This window comes from Meriones unguiculatus, assembly GCF_030254825.1.
Source record: "Meriones unguiculatus strain TT.TT164.6M chromosome 13 unlocalized genomic scaffold, Bangor_MerUng_6.1 Chr13_unordered_Scaffold_41, whole genome shotgun sequence".
NCBI lineage: Eukaryota > Metazoa > Chordata > Mammalia > Rodentia > Muridae > Meriones > Meriones unguiculatus.
Window position 1 is genome coordinate 2,079,029 of NW_026843650.1, and position 20,316 is coordinate 2,099,344.

Here is a 20,316-nt window from a genome sequence, read left to right on the forward strand (position 1 = left end):
CCCCCAGTAGGCTCCGCCTCTGCTCCAGGGCTCCTCCTCTCCGCCCCCACCCGCGGGCTCCTCCCCCGCCTCCGCCTCTGGGCTCCGCCTTCGCCCCCAGCAGCCATCCAGTGTCCTAGGCAGTGCTGGGCCTGGCATCGCGGCTGGGAGTCGTGGAGGAAAGAGGGTTGGGCCCCAAGGTGGAGGAGCGGTGGGTCCACGGTTGTTGGCCATCGCGGAGCAGCCGAGCCTGGCTGGCTGTGGGCGTGTGTGAGGGACCCGCTAGACCCGCGGTCTAGGGACCCGCGGTCGCGAGGCAAGGCCGGGACTGTGCACTTGGGGGCTGGCGGGCTGGGCGGGTCAGGAGAGCCTGCCCAGGTTCTGCCAAGAGCTTCTGTGGAGGCTGTTGGTACCCGGGACCACGCCCTTGGGCCGCAGGGGTTGGGAAGGCAGGAGCACACTTTGAGGATTTCCTAGGGATACACTTGTGCCCTGCATCCTGAGGAAGAGTGATGCTGTGGCCAGGCCTCCTGGAAAGGAAGTGCAGAGTCCTGTGCTACCTCCTGCGTGCCTTGGGGGAGGCTGTGTGGGGGAGCTTGGATATTCCGGTCGAACTAAGGCGGGGTAATTGGAAAGGCCACAGGATACGTGCAGATTCCTAGGAACATTTTTTCAGGGCCTATGTGCAGGCATTCCAGAATGAAATGACTCTTCCTAAGACAGCCAGCCAACCACTGCAGGTGCTCTTTTTCACTTAGCTTTCACGTGATTTGATTGTTATCTTTATTTGTCAAAGAATTGTTCAGAAGGAACAGTTTGGCAGTTAAATTGCTGTTTATACTTTGATGGATTTGCACAATCAGGAGTATACAGGGTTCAGGCAGGCTTATTTTGCTATTTTTATCTCTTTGTGTTGTTATGTATAGATAAACAGGATGTAATTACAAGTTTACTGTAGAGCCTGGAAAGCTTTTATGCCAGGGTAATTCCAGTTTCACACTTGCAAGGAATTTTAGCTACCAGCCCTGCAGCCCTTTGTCTCAGGAGGTGCTTAGGTTGTGTTTGGATGATTGTTATTCATTTGTAGCATTAGAGTACTGCTGTTCTACTCATCTCTTTATTGTTTATTTATTCCTACGAATTTGTTTAAGAGAAGGAATCGTTCACATTTTTTCTCACTACTGCCTAATTGAAGTCACTTAAGAGAATCGCTTGCAAGTCGGTGAGATGGCTCAGCAGATAAAGGCTCTTGCTGGGCAAGCCTGGAGACCTGAGTTCGATCCCTGAATTTATGAAAAGGTGGAAGGCAAGAAGTGATTGCACAGAATTGTCTTCTAACCTTCCTATGTGTTCCCTAGTATGCATGCTTCACCGGCATCATGAACACACACAAACACACACACACACATACACACACACTAAAAAAAGAAGACATTGTGCTGTATTTAGAGAATATTTTTGCTGCTTCAAAATGTCTTTGTCAGTCTCTTAAAGACTTAGTCTTACCCAGACTGCTAGTGTGGAGAATCAGTTTTGTATTTAATTTTGTTCAGTTTTCAGTTACATTGTTCTTCCCCCTACAACAATTTTATTTAGGTTTTTTTTTGAGACAAACTCTCTCTACAGAACCCTGGCTGTCCTGGGTTTGCCTATGTAGAACAGCCTGGCCTTGAACCTACAGAGATCTGCCTTCCTCTGCCTCCCTAGTGCTGGAGTTAAAGACCACGCACAACTTCCCCACAACAATTTTGAAACAATAACAAACTTGAAAAAAGTTCCAAGTATGGCACACAGTTAATTGCTGTTTTACTTTGGACATTTTGAGAGGAAGCTGCTGACTTTATGCCCTGTCACTCTGAGTGGTTTAGTGTCAATTTTATGCAAACAAGAATGTGGTCCTACATAATGACAGTACAGTTATCAAAATAGGAAATTCACGCTGGCATAGTATTCCATTTAATGTGGGTTTTATTGACTATGTTATTACTCACATAAATGTCAAAAGAAGCTGGTACATTTAAGTGTTGCATTGTCCTTTATCTCTTTAGTCTCTTTCAATATGGAACAGTTCCCTCATCTTTTCATGATCTTGTCACTTTGATGACTATGGGTCAGTTATATTTTTTTCTTCATTAATTTATTTATTTGTTCATTTTACAGCCCACTTACAACCCTACTCCCTCATCTCTTGCCAGTCCCAACCTCCCAAACACTTTCCCTGTCCCTCCCTCAACCAGCCCACCCAGGCACATCAAGTTACATCAGGATTAATTGCCTCCTCTTTCACTTCGGCAAGACAAGGCAGCCCTACTAGGAAAATGGGATCCAAAGGGAGGCAACAGAGTCCAAGTCAGAGACAGCTCCTGCTCTAGTTGCTAGGGAACTGACTTAAGGACAAGCAGCCCATCAGTTTTATATGTGAAAGAGGCCTAGGGCTAGTCCAGGCATGTTCTTTTGTTGGTGGTCCAGTTTCTATGAGACCCCATGGTCCCAGGTGAGCTGGCTATGTAGGTCTTCTTGTGGTGTCCTACCTCTCCAGCTCCCTCAATCCTTCCTCTAACTCTTCCACAAGATTCCCAGAGTTCTGCCTAATGTTTGTTTGACTGTGGGTCTGTGCAACTGTTTCCATTATTTCCTGGATGAAGCTTCTCAGATGACAGTTATGCTGGTCTCCTCTCTACAAGCATAGCAAAGATATGAATAAATGACGAAGGCCCAGGCTTTGGGGTACACCATTACTTAGGAGATGAAAGAAGAGGAGCAGCAAATGAATTTTGTGAACTTGGAAGAGATATTCAGCTCTCCCTAATACATATTATTTTTCTTGTAGGTGATATGAGCCATAATTTTTGTCTAGTTACATGGTTGTACAGAAGAGATTGTTTTCAAATTAAAACAAAGTTGTTAGATTTCTTTTTTCCTTCTTTTTTGTGGGGGAGGGAAGGAGTCATCAAGACATGGTATCTCTGGGTGTGTAGTCCAGGCTGTTCTGGAACTCTTCCTCAGACTCACAGAGATCCATGTGCCTTTGCCTCCCAAGCCCTGTGATTAAAGTCTTGCACCACTTTGTTAGCAGTCAGTACTCTTAATCACTGAGTCATCTCCAGCACTCTTTAAATTTTTAACAGATTAAAAATTTAATGTGACTAAATTAATTAATTAATCATGTGACTATGTCTATATTAGTTGAATATAAATAGAATGATGAATGTTTCAAAAGGGTTGTAAGGAGGTAATGGTGTGTATTCCCAGCCTTTCTTTAGCTGAGACTGGAGATTGGCTGGGAGGTGGTGGCTCACCTTTAATCCCAGAATTTGGGAGGTAAGGCAGAGGCATTTGGATCTCTGCATTAAAGGCCAGCCTGGTCTATAGATCTAGTTCCAGAAAAGCCATGAAACATACCCAGAGAAACCCAATCCAAACAAGCAAGCAAGCAAGCAAGCAAAGGACTGGAGATGCAGCAGCCATCTTGGATAGGAGTAACAGAGAAAAGAGCTGGAAGGATCCTAGATGACTAATGACTGACAGTAGGGTTGCCATAGCAGATCTAGATAGCTGTTCTGTGATTTGTTTTTCTTTATTTTTATTCTTCATTTTCTTTATTTTAACATATAATAACATTATATGTTTAAAGCACTGTAAATCTGAGTTTTCAGTTTCATGCTGTCAAAACAGGTACAAGGTGACAGGATGGGTTATCAGGATCCAGGGACACAGATAGTGAAGGAATGTTTTTCAGTGTCATGTGTAACCAATTGAGGGCATCATTGAGAGAAGCAGTTATTGAAGAACTTTGTGGTTGAATGTACAGATGATCTACTTATATGCAATGTATAGATAAGGAGGAGACTTTAAAGTCTTCCTCCTTCCTGTGGCCTCCCATTTTTTTCGTTTTTATTTTTATTTTTATTTTATTTTTTTTACACTTTATTCACTTTGTATCCCCCGATAAGCCCCTCCTTCCTCCCCTCCCGATCCCACTCTCCCTCCTCTTTCTTCACACATGCCCTTCCCCAAGTCTACTGAAAAGGGAGGTCCTCCTCTCCTTCCTTTTGATCTTAGTCTGTCAGATCACATTAGGAGGGGCTGCATTGCCATTTTCTGTGATCTGGTAAGGCTGATCTTCCCTCAGCAGGAGGTGATTAAAGAGCAGGCAAATCAGTTCGTGTCAGAGGCAGTCCCTCTTCCCATTACTATGTAACCCACTTGGACACTGAACTGCCAAGGGCCACATCTTTGCAGGGGTTCTAGGTTATCTCCATGAATAGTCCTTGGTTGGAGTATGAGTCTCTGGAGAGACCACTGTGTTTAAATTTTCTGGTTCTGTTGCTCTTTTTGTGGGGTTCCTGTCCTCTCCAGATCTTAGTATTTCCCACTTCTTACATAAGATTCCATGCACTCTGCCCAACAGTTGGCCATAAGTCTCAGCGTCTGCTTTGGTAGTCTGCAGGGCAGAGCCTTTCAGAGGCCCTCTGTGGCAGGTTTCTAGGTTGTTTCCTGTTTTCTTCTTCTTCTGATGTACAGCCTCTTTGTCTTTTGTGATGGGGATTGAGCATTTTAGTCAGGGTCATCTCTTAATTAGTATCTTTAGATGTACCGATTTTAGTGGGTTTATCCTATGTTGTATGTATATATGAGTGAGTATATACCGTGTGTGTCTTTCTGCCTCTGGGACAGCTCACTCAGGATGATCCTTTCCAATTCCTACCATTTACCTGCAAATTTCATGATTTCCTTATTTTTCATTGTAGAGTAATACTCCATTGTGTAGATGTACCACAATTTCTGCATCCATTCTTCAGTTGAGGGGCATCTGGGCTGTTTCCAGCTTCTGGCTATTACAAATAAAGCTGCTACAAACATGGTTGAGTAAATGTCCTTATTGTGTACTTGAGCCTCTTTTGGATATATCTCTAGGGGTAGTATGGCTGGATCTTGAGGAAGCGCCAGCTGGATTTGCAGAGTGGTTGTACAAGTTTACATTCCCACCAGCAGTGGAGGAGGGTTCCTCTTTCTCCACAATCTCTCCAGCATGTGTTGTCACTTGAGTTTTTCATCTTTGCCATTCTGATGGGTGTAAGGTGAAATCTCAGCGTGGTTTTGATTTGCATTTCCTTAATGGCTAATGACGTTGAACATTTCTTTAAGTGTTTCTCTGCCATTCGATATTCCTCTACAGAGAATTCTCTGTTTAACTCTGTTCCCCATTTTTTAATTGGATTACTTGGTTTGCTGTTTTTCAGCTTCTTTATTTCTTTATATATACTGGATATTAGCCCTCTGTTAGAAAAAGGGTTGGTGAAGATTCTTTCCCAAATTGTCTCCTAACATGACCTTGCCTCCCCACTCAACTCTCACTTTTCCTTATAGCTGAACCAACTGCATTGATTGTTGCTGGTACTTGAGGATAGTATGGGATGTTCTGATTGGGCTTTCAGTCATTTACAGGCTGTTACAATGGAAAATGAAGTTAGATCTGCCCCTTTTAGTCTTGTCTCTGTTGTTTTATTCCCAGGATTCTGCATGGGCTCTGTTGCCATTCACTCCAGTTCCTCATTGTTCCTGATTCCCATATTTATGTAAATACTGGCAAGCAGGACTAGTTATTTGCAAGACCAGCAAAACCTCTTTACTATTGAGCCAACTCTCACACCCTATGTTGCCTATTTTTGATAAACATTTACTTTGCTGATGCTCTCATCTGTTTTGTTTTGTTTTGTTTTTTTGTAACTGTTTAAACATAGACTTCATTTTAGGAAGATCATATCAATCTTACAATTTAAAGTGAGGCATTTCAAGTTTCTAGAAGATATGTACATAACTAGAGGGAATGAATAGCTCGTGTAGAAACTTGAGCAAAGGGCTGTCAGTTCTTTCTATCTATTGTTTGTTTGATTAATTTTGGCAGAGTATTCTGTGCCCCTGAGTATTCTGGAACTCATTGCATAGATCAGGCTACCATCCAGCTCTATGAGATATACCTGCCTCTGCCTCCTGAGGGTTGTTGGAATTAAAGACATGATAAAATACACCCAGCTTGCCCATTGATTTTATACTTAGAAACTGTTCATACAATTTCTATGAGGTGGGCTAAGCACAGTTGCTCTGTTTACTTGTCTCCCCCTCTTTATATCTGTTAATTAGCATTCATCTTACAAGGCTACATGTTTTTTTTAAATTTATTTTTATTAATTACAGTTTATTCACTTTGTATCCCCCTTGTAGCTCCCTCTCACTTCCCCTCCCAATTCCACCCTCCCTCTTCCCCTACCAGTACCCCTCCCCCAATCCACTGATAAAGGAGGTCCCTCTCCCCTTCCCTTTGATCCTAGTCTATAAGGATTCATCAGGATTGGCTACATTGTCTTCCTCTGTGGCCTGATAAAGCTAGGTGTGGGGAATACACCTGCAGGATAAGCACTCAGGAGGCAGAGGCAGGAGGATCATGTTTCCAAAACTTTTTAAGGAATTATTTATTATTTATACAACATTCTGCCTGCACATTAGATCTCAGTATAGATGGTTGTGAGCTACCATGTGGTTGCTGGAAATTGAACTCATGACCTTTGGAAGGATAGCAAGTAGTGCCCTTAAACTCTGAGCCACCTCTTCAGCCTCATCCAAGAACATTAAGGAGGAACTTAAGGTATTAATTTGTTTGTGGTCCTTTCTTTCTTCCGATTTGTTGGTTTATTTATTTATTTATTTATTTATTTTACATTGTTCTGCTGCATGTACCACTGCAAGCCATACGAGGGCATGAGATCTCACTATAGATGGTTGTGAGCCACCATGTGGTTGCTGGGAATTGAACTCAGGACCAAGAGCAGCCAATGCTATTAACATCTGAGCAACCTCTCTAGGCCTGGTCCCACTCTTCTTCATGTTGCTTAAATTTTCTAAAACATAAATGAATGTGTTATGAACATCTGTAGAAAGAGGCATTGTTTTCCAAGGAAGAAAATGAAAAGATGATTAACAAATGTCTTAATGATTCTTTCCTATGGTCACACATAAGTTTGAATGAATACTGTCAAGTTCATCTCAAATGTCACCATATGGTGAATTAAATTTATCATTGTGTTTTCAGGATGATGTTTCTTACTCATGACCACTGGGAGGCTGTATGCTGCCTTAGCTGAGCTAACTGGATGGATGAGTAAATTGCACCTTTTCATGGGGAGGTGGGGAGGCCAGCCTTGAACTTGTGATCCTCCTGTGTCAGCCTTCTGAATGCTGGGGTTCAAAGCTTGGGCCGCTAAGGTGAGATTACTGAAGCAGATGGTACATTTATCTGTTTGCAAGGGTTATCACCTTTTGAGATTTCCAAACTTGATATGGTTAATGTATCTCACACATTTAATAATTATTAAAATGTATCCCTCTGCCATTTCATTCAACCCCTAACCAACTGTAATTCCAACTTCAGGGAATCCACTGTCCTCTTCTATCCTCCACGGAAACACATACACACTCACACACACACGAACATGTGTGTCTTTTAAAAAATAAGTGTGCAATCGGCATCACAACCAGAAAGCATATTTTGAAGAGATGCAGCTGAGAAGCACCGTGATAATGTCGCCTTGACTCACTGAATATTTCTGCAAGTGTTTCATACCATTCTTCTTCAGTAGAAGGTGTTCATATGTTCCCTATACAAAACAAAAATAGAACGCTGTGTCTCCCTGCAATTCCATGGGACTTCTGTAGTTTCTCCTGCCTTCTTTGCTTTTTTGTTTTCAACACATTAAGAATTTCCAGTAATGGAGATTTAAATATTGAAATAAATGAAGATTTAAATCTTTCTTCCGTCTGCTATTGTTTTCTGTAAACTCTACTGTGTGCCTTCCTTGTGAAAGGAACCTGGCAAAGTGCCAGCAGGCATGGCTTTGATGTTTGGATTATCATCATCATCATCATCATCATCATCATCATCATCATTTTGGATTTTTTGAGACTGGGTTTCTCTGTGTAGCTCTGGCTGTCTTGGACTTGTTCTGTAGGCCAGGCTTGCCTCAAACTCACAGAGATCTTCCTGCCTCTGCCTCTCCAGTGCTAGGATTAAATGTTTGCACCACAATGCTTGGAAGGACTTTCTTATAGCCTGGTTGAAGTCATACTATGGGACTTAAGACATTTCCAGACATGTGAGTGTGAAGAGCTGACAGCAGGTACAAGCCCCTGTTTTTGAAAGACAGGTTTTCTCTGTGTGACCTTGCATGTTCTGGAATTATTTACAAACCCAGATGACTTGGAACTCACACAGACCCTGCCTACTTCTGCTTGCCCCACTGATTGTTACAGGTGTCTGACATCACACTTGGTTTTTTTTATTATCTTAAAAAATGATTTATAGTCTCTGCCTTCCTGAGAGCAGCCCTGTTTTTTACTGAGAGAGTCAGCACTCACTAAAAGAAAGTGTGGCAGGGATCCCAGGATTTATTTTTTAGGGAGGAGGGACTTGCTGGGCCCTGGCTGAGCAGGAGAATTTAAACTGGACACATTTAAACTGGGATTATGTAAATTTATGTGTGGCTGTGGGGCCAATAAACTATCTGTACTTACTAATGGATGCTTCTGTTTTTTGTCCTCTCCTAAGAACTGTAAATCTCATCTGTTTGTTTATTTTTACACATATGAGTGCTTTGCCAAGGTGAACAGGTGTACCTGTTTTTACCAGGTGGATGCCTGGTTCCTGAAGAGGCCAGAAGATGGAACTGAATCCCCTGGAACTGGAGTTACAGATGGGTTGAGCTATCAGGTGAGAAACACATCTGGTCCTTTGCAAGGACAAGTGCTTTTAACCTTGGAGCCATTTTGTAGCCCCGGAACTCTGAAAGGCATCCATGATCTCATCCTTGGTGTTGTGGCATATTGGTAGAAATCTTCTCACAATATTGACTGTAAGTCTAGAAGGCAGTCACCTACATTTCTGGGTTCCCATGAAAACTCTGCAGCTACCTTGCCCCCATTGCTATGGGGGTCAGTCAGGAAATTGGCCAACACACTGCAGAACACCAGCACACTGGGTGTCAGGAGCCTGGCTTTTGTAAATCAGTCAGGAAAGCTCTAGCCAGAAAAGTCACAGTGGACACACCTCAGTGACAGGACAACTGGGTATCCCAGGACAGAGTAGAAAGCAGGAATTGTGTCCTTGTAGAATATGACAATTGCCATGGCCCAAGAGCATAGATTCCGGTCACTACAAATTACATGTTCCAATGTGGAGGCAGTCCCATGAAATATTTATAGTATCAGAACAGCCATAAATGCTCTTCAGTTAGACCTTAGAAAAGTGGGTTATGGCAAAGCATAGAAAACTCAGCTATGTGACTCAATGCTATCAGGTGAAATTCTTAACATAGGGCCTGCCAGACGCTTGTGTTCTAGTTAGCACAGTCCTACAGGTATTCATCAGTCCTAGGACACTAGGTTCAAAAAAGAGGCTGGCAAGGAATGGCTAATAGGGGCTAAATATGGCCCAAGAAAAATTGTTATTAGGCTCTGGACACACCAACATCTCCACATCACTCCAGGTCTGATTGTGGCCCCAATATGACTCCCTTGGAGAAAACTAACTTTTAAATTTATTATTATTATTATTATTATTATTATTATTATTATTTAAAGAGGTAGTAAGTGTTCTTTTTGTAGGGAGGGGAACCTTATTGATGATCTCTGGTGTAGTTCTTTTTGAAGATGTTTATTATTTTTACAGTATTTTGCCTACATGTACACCTGCACGCCAGACGAGGGCACCAGACCTCACTATAGACGGTTGTGAGCTGCCATGTGGGTACTGGGAACAGAACTCAGGACTGTTGGAAGGGAAGCCGGGGCTCTTAAGCTCTGTGAAGTCTCTCCAGCCCCCTTATTTCTTATATTTTTATTTTTAAACTTTTATTTATTCATTTCACATCACTGTCGTAGACTCCACCCTCCTCTCCTCCCAGGTCTACCCTCCCTGTTTCTCCTATCACTCCTTACCTGGCTCCTCAGAGAAGGGGATCCTCCCTCCCCTGTACCCTCCCATGCCAGGATATTAAGTCGCATCAGGACTGAGCGCATCCTCTTCCCCTGTGGCCTGGAGAGGTAGCCCCTATAGGGGAAAGTGATAGTGAAGCTAGCTTGTGAGTTATGGTTGCTCCTCCTGTGTTTACAAGGTCTTGTTACCTTCCTGTCCTTCATCCACTCTGGCGCTTACACTCAGCACACAGTGTTCCTTGAGCCTTTAGGGGCAGGCATTACCTGGGGACATCTCATTTAGGGTGGAATGCCTAGGTCTAAGGCTTCTCACTCTCTGTGCATCGACTGGACGTGGGTATCTTTATTTGTTCCCATCTGCTGCAATATGAAGTTTCCAATGATGGCCAAGCAAGGCACCGATCTGTAAGTATGGCTGTACTTTTTTAGCACAACTGAAACATTTAAATTACTCTTAAAATCCCTGGCCTGTGTAGACTCAGGTTCCTGGCCACCCAAGCAGTATTGGATCAAGTTTCCTTATCATGGAGTGGGCCTCCTGAAACCCAACCAGATATTAGTTGGTTACTTCCATGACATTTGTGCCACAAGAGCACCAGGAAATCTTTTAGGAAATCTTTTGGAGAGTGAAGGGTTTATGGCTGGGTTGGTGGGTATTTTTCTTTTCTGGTGGAACGCAGTAGATGTTCCAGTATCATGAACAGCAGTCCACAGGGGGTGAAGGTTCTAGGTAGGCGCCTGCTGGAATTCCCTGTGTCCAATGACTTGTGGAGGTGTTGTACTCAGTAATAGGATCTTACCATCAGGTTGGGTGGCCCCAGGCCCTGCTTTGATCTAGCACAGATTCCTCCTGCTCTCAAGACATTCCTTTGTCTGTTCTTATTGAATTGAAATAAATACGTAGTATTAAATTAAAACATCAAATATATAAAGCTAGTTATTAAGTAACACATGCGCGTCACCAGAGGGCACCAGATCCCTTGCAGATGGTTTGAGCGCCACTGTGTGGTCCCTGGGAATGGAACCTGGCACCTCGGTAAGAGGGAGTCTCTGTGTCACAGAGCCCTGACCATTGGGATGACAAGCATGAGCCACTGAGTCCAGCGCTCTCTTTCTTCCTTCCTTCCTTCCTTCCTTCCTTCCTTCCTTCCTTCCTTCCTTCCTTCCTCCTTCCTTCCTTCCTTCATCCCTTCCTTCCTTCCTTTCTTTTTCTTCCTTCCTTCCCTTTCTTCCTTTCTCTTTTCTTTCTCTCTCTCTTTCTTTCCTTCCTCTTTTCATTCATTCATTCATCCTACAGCATTCTGCCTGTGCACCAGAAGAGAGCACCAGATCTCATTACAACCAATCTCATTGGTTGTAAGCCACCAATTGAACTCAGGACCACCAGAAGAGCAGCCAGTGCTGTTAACCTCTGAGCCATTTCTCCATCCTCCATTTTATTTATTTATTTATTTACTTATTTATTTATTTTTTAATCTTTAAAAAATATTTATATCCGTGTGAGTGCGTTTCTACCTTCCCAAGACCAGTCCTGCTTTGATTGGATGACTCGAAATGACTTTAAAAATAAAAAGTCAGGGACCCCCAGATCACTTCTGCAGGAAGCCGGGACCCGCTGGACTGCATGTGATCTCAATTCAAAGTGCACATTTTTCTTGTACACAAGAGGCTTCCAGCTACCGGGTGTTCTTACTTCCGGTACCAGGGGCGGTGCTATGACGTCACAAATCGGGTCCAAAAGGCTGGGGATCCTGATTACAGCAAGGGGCGCAGGGCGGGGACAAGGGAAACCGCTGTGTGCGCTGTGGTGACTGGAAAGGGTTTCGGGGTATACTTCTGGGTCCAAGCAAACCTGCCAGCGAAGGAAGGATGCAGAAGTTGGCGTGGAACGCTGTAACAGCGCGCACAACATTCTGGGAAATGTATTTCCGCGTCGGCGACTTGGTAAGGCGGAAGACAGGGTGAGACCTGGCTATGTGACTACAAACAATCCCAGAAGTCCTTGCTCTGAGGCCCGCCATGTTTGTAGTCCTCACAGATGCTCGCAGCCGGCACAATGCACTCTGGGATTGTTTGTAGTTCCCTGGCTAAGAAATGCTGGGCTTTAGGAATCCTCCAGGTTGTGGTTCACATCCGTGTCTGGGACATTTCACCATGAGTTCAGTGCTCTGTCGTAAGGATGTTCACAGTCGTACTAGATAAAACAGATAATTGTTGTCTATTATACAACGGAAGTGGCTAGATGTGGGGCTGAAATGCGGTAGATAGTTTAGAGCCTGGATAGCTCCTAAGAGGGTGGATACGGGGGGGGGGGGGCGCGGAGCGGGATAGACAGGACTATGGTGAATGTTGAGTGGAACGCGAGCACCCACAAGTATGCATGCCATGTCTTCAATGTCTTATATACTGTTGAAAAAGCAGGCACTTGAGGAAAACTATAAGGTTATGTTCCAAGAACCTGACGGTAGAAATTCAAAGTTCAAGAGTTAGCATAGCACCTGTTGATTTTCCTAGTTCCTCTTTCTATATCCTGTTATTTTCAGGTATTTCAAACTGAACACACAGCATCTTTTCGGGCTGGAAATGGAATGTAGTTTTCAGGGCAGATAGGTAATAGCATATAATTTTTGAGGATTCTCTTAGAAAACCCTTACCAATAACTCAAAAGCGGACGTCTCACGCCTGGTGTTGGAGTTCTTGTTAGATGGAGGGACCATTGTCATCACAGGGGCAAAGTTTCGTTTAAACTAAATTTTCGTTTTATACAACTTACATGTATTATACATATCTTAGGTAGATTGTCACTAATATGACTTCGTGTTACTTTTTCAGACATCCTTACTGTTATTTTACCTTCCTCCTTTTTTGTATTTCTCTCAGTCTCACCTCCTGATTATTATTCCCCCCCCCCAATGTTTTTCCCATTTCTTCTTTCGAATCACTAAAACCCTTCTACTTCCTATTGCTCCCACAAAAAGGCATTTTCATTTTGGAAATGCTCCCTTTTTCACTCTTTGTTATTGCAATATCTGCCAGATATGGACTCACATCTGAGTACATACATACTCAGTTTAGAGCTAGGAACCTTAGAGGAGAGAATATGTGAAGCTTTTCTTTCTGTGTTTGGATTACCTCATACAACCTGATTTTTTTTTCTAGTTCCATCTCTTTACCTGCAAAATTTTTATACTACTCAACAGCAATTCATTTTAAAATCATGAGCTAAAGAGGTAATATTTAGTTCATTTTCCAGGTTATAATATAATTATACCATTTTGTGCCTTCTCTTTTCTTCCCTCCAAACCTTCCCACATACCTCTCCTGCTTCTCTCTTAAATTCATCGTATTTTTTTTCATTAATTGGTATTATACTCTTAACATTAGTTGCTCAGTTTAATAATGTGACTTCCATGGATGTTTTCAGGGCTGATTGTTTGGTGTTGGATAACTGATTGTTCGCTCTTTCCTGGGAAGAATATTTATCCCACTCTCAGCCTTTATCAGTTCCCTGTAAATTTTTGCATATGATTGAGGCAGTGGTTTCTTTCTGGAGCACATTAATATGTCTTATATTTTTCAACTTTCAGTCCATGTTTATGCAGGTATATTGGTAAGTCTTTTGTTTTCTTTATTTGTTATATTGGTAAGTCTTATGGCAGTGGCTTCTGGTATTATTAGGAGACACACTACCAGAACCTACTCTGATCCTCTGCCTTATATACTTTTTTCATCAGCTGTGCTGCATGAGCTCTGAGCCTTAGATCTGGGAATTGTTTTGTAGATATGTGTGAGTGTTCTCCAGAATTCTGCCTTATGATTGGTTGTGCTTTTCAGTTATGATTGTTGGTGTAAAGAAAAGCTTCTTTCATCAGTCACGAACTGATGAAACTTTAATTATCTGTGAACTTTACTTATCTGTGTGAATTATTAAAAATATTTAGGTTATGATGTTTATATTCATGAATGGACTTACATGTATTATAGGGATTTTATGTAGATAATTCAGAGAATGGTTGCTTAAAACTCACAAATATTTACTATTATTTCACTGACTTCCTTCTTTTATATATTTATCCATCTTCATATTTAGAGTTCTTCCCCCACATTATTCCAGTCAGATCAATTATACCCTGCCATTGTATGTTTTCTTGTTTCTACAGTTATTCCGTGGTGAATACTCATATCGGAATATTTGGAGCTAGATGCCCCAAAGTATAGAATGGGAGATATTTGTCTTCTGAATATGGGTTACCTTAATTATACTTTTTCTCTTACATATATTTATGCATGATATTTTTCTTATCAATTTATCTTGTTAAAGATATTTATGGGTTTACATTTCTTACCTATTATGAATAGAATAATAATGAACATGGCTGAGCAAGTATTTCTAAGTGGGATATCTAGTCATTTTTACATATGTAAAGGAAAAGAGAACAGGGTCATGCAGTAGATTTATTTTTATCTTTTACAAAATTCTCTATACTAATATCTGGAATGGCTCAACCTGTTTAAAAGTCTGACCCTTTGAAGAGATTGACTTTTTTGCCTGTTATATGGAGAATCACAAATGCCACCCAATGCCCTGTTATACTCCCCAAAATAACAAAGAGAAGACATATTTAGTTCTTGTACTATTTATCTCAGTTACTGTCATGAAATTACATTTGGAATATTTATTTTGTTTATAAATTAAATTCATAAGTAACATGCATAACATACTAAAATTTTAGCCACAGCTTTTCTTCTGAAATAAAATGTCTTTGATTATGAGACAAAGTGGGGGGCTCTTATTTTTGTTTAAATATACATTTCAGAAAAAAGTTTCTGAAAAGTAGGGAAATACTTTATTTTTAGTATACTAATGAGTTTTATTAGAGAAACCAATGCATGAAAATGATCAGTTTTTGTATTCTATTTTTTGTTTTTCAAACATCTCAATGAGTTTTTATCAGGTTTTAAGAGAATAATGTAGCACTTTGGGAAAAAGATGCACCCCAGTAGCCCTGCACTGGAGGCCAAGATGGAGAAGACCTCCACAGCCATCATGGCTTTGCCCTTGGTGCTCAGGTAGACTGGGATGAAGGTGACCCAGACACTGCAAAACACCAGCATGCTAAATGTCAGGAACTTGGCCTCATTGAATGTGTCAGGCAGGTTCCTCACCAGAAAAGCCACAGTGAAGCTGCCTAGGGCCAGGGTCCCTAAATAGGACAGCACACAGTAGAAAGCCGTAACTGAGCCCTTGTTGCATAAAATGATGATATGATCATATTCAGAGTATGCATCTCTGTCAGTATAGGGAGGCGAGGTTCCCAGCCAGACTCCAGAGAGAATGAGTTGGATCAGGACACAGATAGGGATGACAGCATTATAGATACCAGAGACAAACAACCTTCTCATTGTTCTTCCTGGTTTCATGACCCTAAAGGCCAGAATTACAGTTATAGTTTTTGACAAAACAGTGGAAATAGCCAAGGTGAAGACAAGTGCAAATGTTATCTGTTGAAGTATGCAGGAGGCTGTGTTTGGGTGGCCAATGAAGAGAAAGGAGCAGAGAAAGCAGAGTAGGATGGAGATGAGCAGTATGTAGCTGAGAGTCCGGTTATTGGCCTTAACCATGCCTGATTCTCGGTGTTTGAGAAAGATCCCCAGAACTGCAATTGTGCTGACAGAGAAGCAAAGAGCTGTGCATGCCAGAGCTATGCCCAGAGGATCCTCAAAGGAAAGGAAGGTCACTGCTTTGGGCAGGCACTTGTTTCTCTCAGGGTTTGGGTACTCTTGAACTGGGCAAGGGATGCACTCCTGCTGATCTGTGTGGAGAAATTGGATCAACATTTCACCTTATATAAGTATCTATTGATTGCACATTTGATTCATAAAACTGCTTTCCAGTGATGTGTGTAACGTAGTGTATTCTGCTTCATGTTACTGCCAAGGACATGAACTCTCTATAATTTGTATTTCTACTGTTTATCTTGTTTAATTAAAAATAAGCTTTCTGCTCAACAGCTTATCACTGTTTCTCTAGGGTAGTGAAATCTATTTTATTCATATTCAGATAAAATAATACTGTCAATTAAGCCTTCAAATGCTTTTATTATACTTTGAGATTCTAAGTATGTGTACATTGTATTTTGATGACATCGATGTATAAAAATGCACTTCCTTGTTTCCATCATCATGGATTCTTCTCATATTTCTTCTTACTCACTGTTTCAGTGGTTATTTGTTAATCCCACTCCTATAATTTTTCTAAGGTAATATGGTGATAAGTTAGGTCCTATCTCCATGAACTATGGAACAGTTCTGATTTGGTGGTAAATATACAACACTTGCATCAACAAACACCGGCTATAAATTATTACCTATTCCAGCTGTGGAAGTTGCAAATAAATTTCTATAGTCTTTGTCATCCTTTGACTCAGGACAGGACTCTTTCTCTTTCATTATTAATTCCAGAATAATTCTGGGAATTGTTCTAATTTACACTCTTGTTCTTCCAGTAATATTCTGAAGACTAAAAAAAATAACCTACATGTCATAAATACCATAAATCTATTAAAATGTTAAATCAGAAAGGGAGAATGATACAGCCATTTTCACTGAAATTGCTGAGAGTCATGAAGCACAGTCGCTTGGTGCTATTCCACCAAAGCTGTGCAGATTGTTACAATCATTGTTCTTCTGTATCTAACTTCTGTTTTTTTTTTTGTGTGTGTGTGTGTATGTGTTGCATTACTGTGGACTTTCTTCACAATGATTTGATTTAATTTCTGTTTTGTTCTACAGAAAAATTATGTCTGAGTATTTTTTAAAATTAGGCATTTTAAAATTAATTGTACTTTGTTTACTTTGTAGCTTGGCTGTAGCCCCCATGCTCATACCCTCCACACCTTCCCACCCTTATTTCCTCCTATGCCCCTCTCCAAGTCTTCTGCTAGGGATGTCCTCCTCCCCTTCCCTCCAACCATAGCCTACCTAGTCTCATCAGAACTGGCTGCATTGTAAGGGGAACAGGGACTGTCTCTGACATAAACTCAGTGGCTGGCTCTTTGATCACCTCCCCTGAGTGGGGAGCAGCCTTACCAGACCATAGAGGAAGACAATGGATCCATTCCTGATGATACCTGAGTCTTATGAAAATACTAAACTTAACTTTATTAGTCCACTGTTTGCAAAACTTCTTTATGCCCTGGAGATTATTAAGCAGAGGTAGCCATATAGAGAGATGAGGCCATTATTTCAGGAGTTTTCTTGGGGTATGTGCCCCTAAACAGTATATTGGTGCAGGGTAAACAAAGGCAATATGTGATCCCTGAGAGGCCTGGAGATTCAGGTATCAATTTAATATGCTTTTATTATAGGCTTAGAGCTCCTGGAAAATGTAGCTCAAAGTTGGAAGGTCAAAGAGGGTACACTCCTTATGGAATGAAACTTAGTAAATAAGGTAGATTGACTTAAATAAACTTTTTTTCTACTGTGTAGCATAGATGATGATACATATAGTAAAAGTAGCTATTTATTTGTATTTGCTATGCATAAAAAGATCAGTTAAAATATTTTCTGTTTCTCTGGACTGCACTCATACTGTAAACAATTCCAACCTAAAAGCAGGCTCTTATATATTAAATGTGTTTTCTTTGAAGGAGACATTCTTGAGATTCCTTAAAGTAGAGTTATAGGGCTAAGAATGTTAATCAAATATGTTCTGTATGTACTTTTAAAATTGTAACTGAGCTTTTATCCCTGTAAAATGAAAAATCAAACACCTATCTTGTACCACTTGAATAATCATTCTTCTGTGTTTGTACTGTGAAACTTCTATAAACAAACAAGAGCCTTGTCAGCAATAAGTCAGAGCCAAAGAAATGTCTAAATTTTAGTAGTCAGCTTCTAGATTCCCCTAATCACCTCAGCTGACTAATTTCCTCTCCTCGCTGACCCCTGATCTGCTCTCTGGAGCACCCTGTAGACAAACACCTCTTCTTTCCATGCTCAGGATTGCCGCACAGAAAGGCTCCTGGAACAAACTCAGAGAATGAACTGCTAACAATAGAGCATGCATGGGACAGATCTGGGCTCCCTGCACATAAAGACCAAGTTGTGCAGCTTGGTCTTTATGGGGACACCTAACAGCAAGACTAATGCTGCCTTGTGTAGCCTCAATAACAGAAGTTGTGCATAATCTTATTGCAACTTTAAATGCCAAGGCTGGTTGATATCCATGGGAGACTTCTATTTTTTTAAAGAAAGGTAGGAGGGGCACATTGGGTTGGGAGGGGAGGTGAGAGAGAGGGTCTGGGAGGAGAGGTGTGAGCAGAAGCTCGATAGTACACAAACAAATTAATAATATAATAGAAAGAAATAATAACATTGTAATAGAAGTGAATGAAACAGAAATAAAGAAATCAATACATAGAATTAACCAAAGGAAGAGCTGGCTCTTTCTGAAGATAAACAAAATTGACAGACCCATAGCTCAAGTAAATTAAAGAAAAAAAATAGAGTACTCAAATTAACAGAATCAGAATTTACAGAAAAAACATTACTACAGAAACCAATAAAATTCAGAATATTCTAAGGAAATATTTTTAAAACATACTATATTCCAGTAAGCTTAAAAATGTGCATGAGATGGAAAAGTTTTAGATTTGCCCAAGCAACCATTATTCAAAGATGAATTCGACAAAAATTCAACAACCCAAATAGATCTAAACAGAACCATGAGGAAATTCAAAAGGTCACAAAAGGCTCCCACCAAAAAAGAAAAGAAGGATGAAAGATCAAGAAATGGAGAATTCAGTATGGTGGAGACAAGTGTGCCCCATATTTGAGGGGCAGAGATTCAGATTATCTGGGACCAGTGTATAGACAGGTGGTCAGATCCAGAGCATCAACTTTGCTGCTTTCTGATCTGGACAGGTCATCCAGGGAATGGAGTTGATCTGATCTAGGCCCCCTGTGGCCATCTCATGGATCCAGGAGTAGTAAATTTTGGACCACCTACCCCTTCACATATTCCAGTGAGTTTGGATCCCCATATTTAGGGACTCTGTGCTCTAGCAGCCAGACTTCAGATCCCTCCTGCTCCCTGTGTGCCAGCTTCATGATTACTGGGAGAGCATCCCACCCACCAAGGCACTGTTCCTCTAGTCACCCCATGGACAGCAGGTGAACAATAGAATTTCAGAGATCCCAGATCCAAGAAGACAGATCTCAGAGGAATCTGAGTACAGGGAACATAGTTTGTGGCAGGCCTGTAAGTGGCAGCCCAGCTTTATTCTGAGGAATCCCAGGGATGCCACCTGGGGCATCTGCACCTTGATAATGATGAATAACAGTACCTGCACCCCAAAATTCAGGGTTCCAGTGCATGCACACCCCTGTCCTTCAATTCACCAGCCTCTACACATTTACACTGCCCTGTGCCTTGCCCTTCAAGATGCTGTCATCTGAACCATCAGCACCCATTCTTGAGCCACTGCACATTTGTCATCTTCCTGAATACTACTCTAAACTCCAAAAACTGGAGGATCCATTCTTTGGTGCAGTTTCCAGGAAAAAAAAAAAACAGGTAAGGCTACAGACAACCAGATGGCTAAAGGCCAGCATAGAAACACAGTCAACAAAAACTGAGACATCCTGGCTCCACCAGAACCCACCCCTGAGAGCAATGGATATTCTAATACAGCTGAAACACAGAAAAAGGACATTAAATCTATGTTTATGCAGTTATTAGAGACATATAAAGAGGAAAATAACAAATATCTCACAAAAATACAGGGAAAGACAAGGCAAACAAAGGGTTCCAGTGCATGCACACCCCTCTCCTTCAATTCACCAGCCCCTACATGTTTATGTGTCCATACAGTGCCCTGTGCCTTCCCCTTCAAGATGCTGTCATTCTTTGTATCTTAAGATGCACCCATTCTTGAGCCACTGCACATTTGACATCTTCCTGAATACTACTCTAAACTCCAAAGACAGGAGGATCCAGTCTTTGATGCAGTTTCCAGTAAGAAACAGGTAAGGCTACAGACAACCAGATGGCTAAAGGCCAATAGAGAAACACAGTCAACAAAAACTGGGACATCATGGCTCCACCAGAATCCACCCCTGAGAGCAATGGATATTCTACTACAGCTGAAACACAGAAAAGGGACATTAAATCTATGTTCATGCAGTTATTAAAGACATATAAAGAGGAAAAGAACAAATGTCTCACAGAAATACAAGGAAAGACAAGGCAAACAGAGAGGCCATCATAGACAAGAAACCACAGTTAAACAGGAGAAGTGAATTATTAAAATCATTCAATTCTTGAAAATGGAATTTGAATAAATAAGA

At 41.4% G+C, this 20,316-nt stretch overlaps 1 protein-coding gene and 1 pseudogene across 1 annotated transcript in view; both read right to left on the reverse strand.

Annotated features, from left to right (window-relative positions):
* LOC132651226 (zinc finger protein 431-like) overlaps positions 1 to 20,316 on the reverse strand; it is a 410,631-nt pseudogene that overhangs the window by 115,123 nt on the left and 275,192 nt on the right.
* LOC132651244 (vomeronasal type-2 receptor 26-like) overlaps positions 14,881 to 20,316 on the reverse strand; it is a 31,239-nt gene continuing 25,803 nt past the window's right edge. Inside the window, exon 6 of the mRNA XM_060376488.1 lies at positions 14,881 to 15,779. Coding sequence (XP_060232471.1) covers positions 14,881 to 15,779 — 899 coding nt within the window. The remainder of the gene's footprint in view (positions 15,780 to 20,316) is intronic.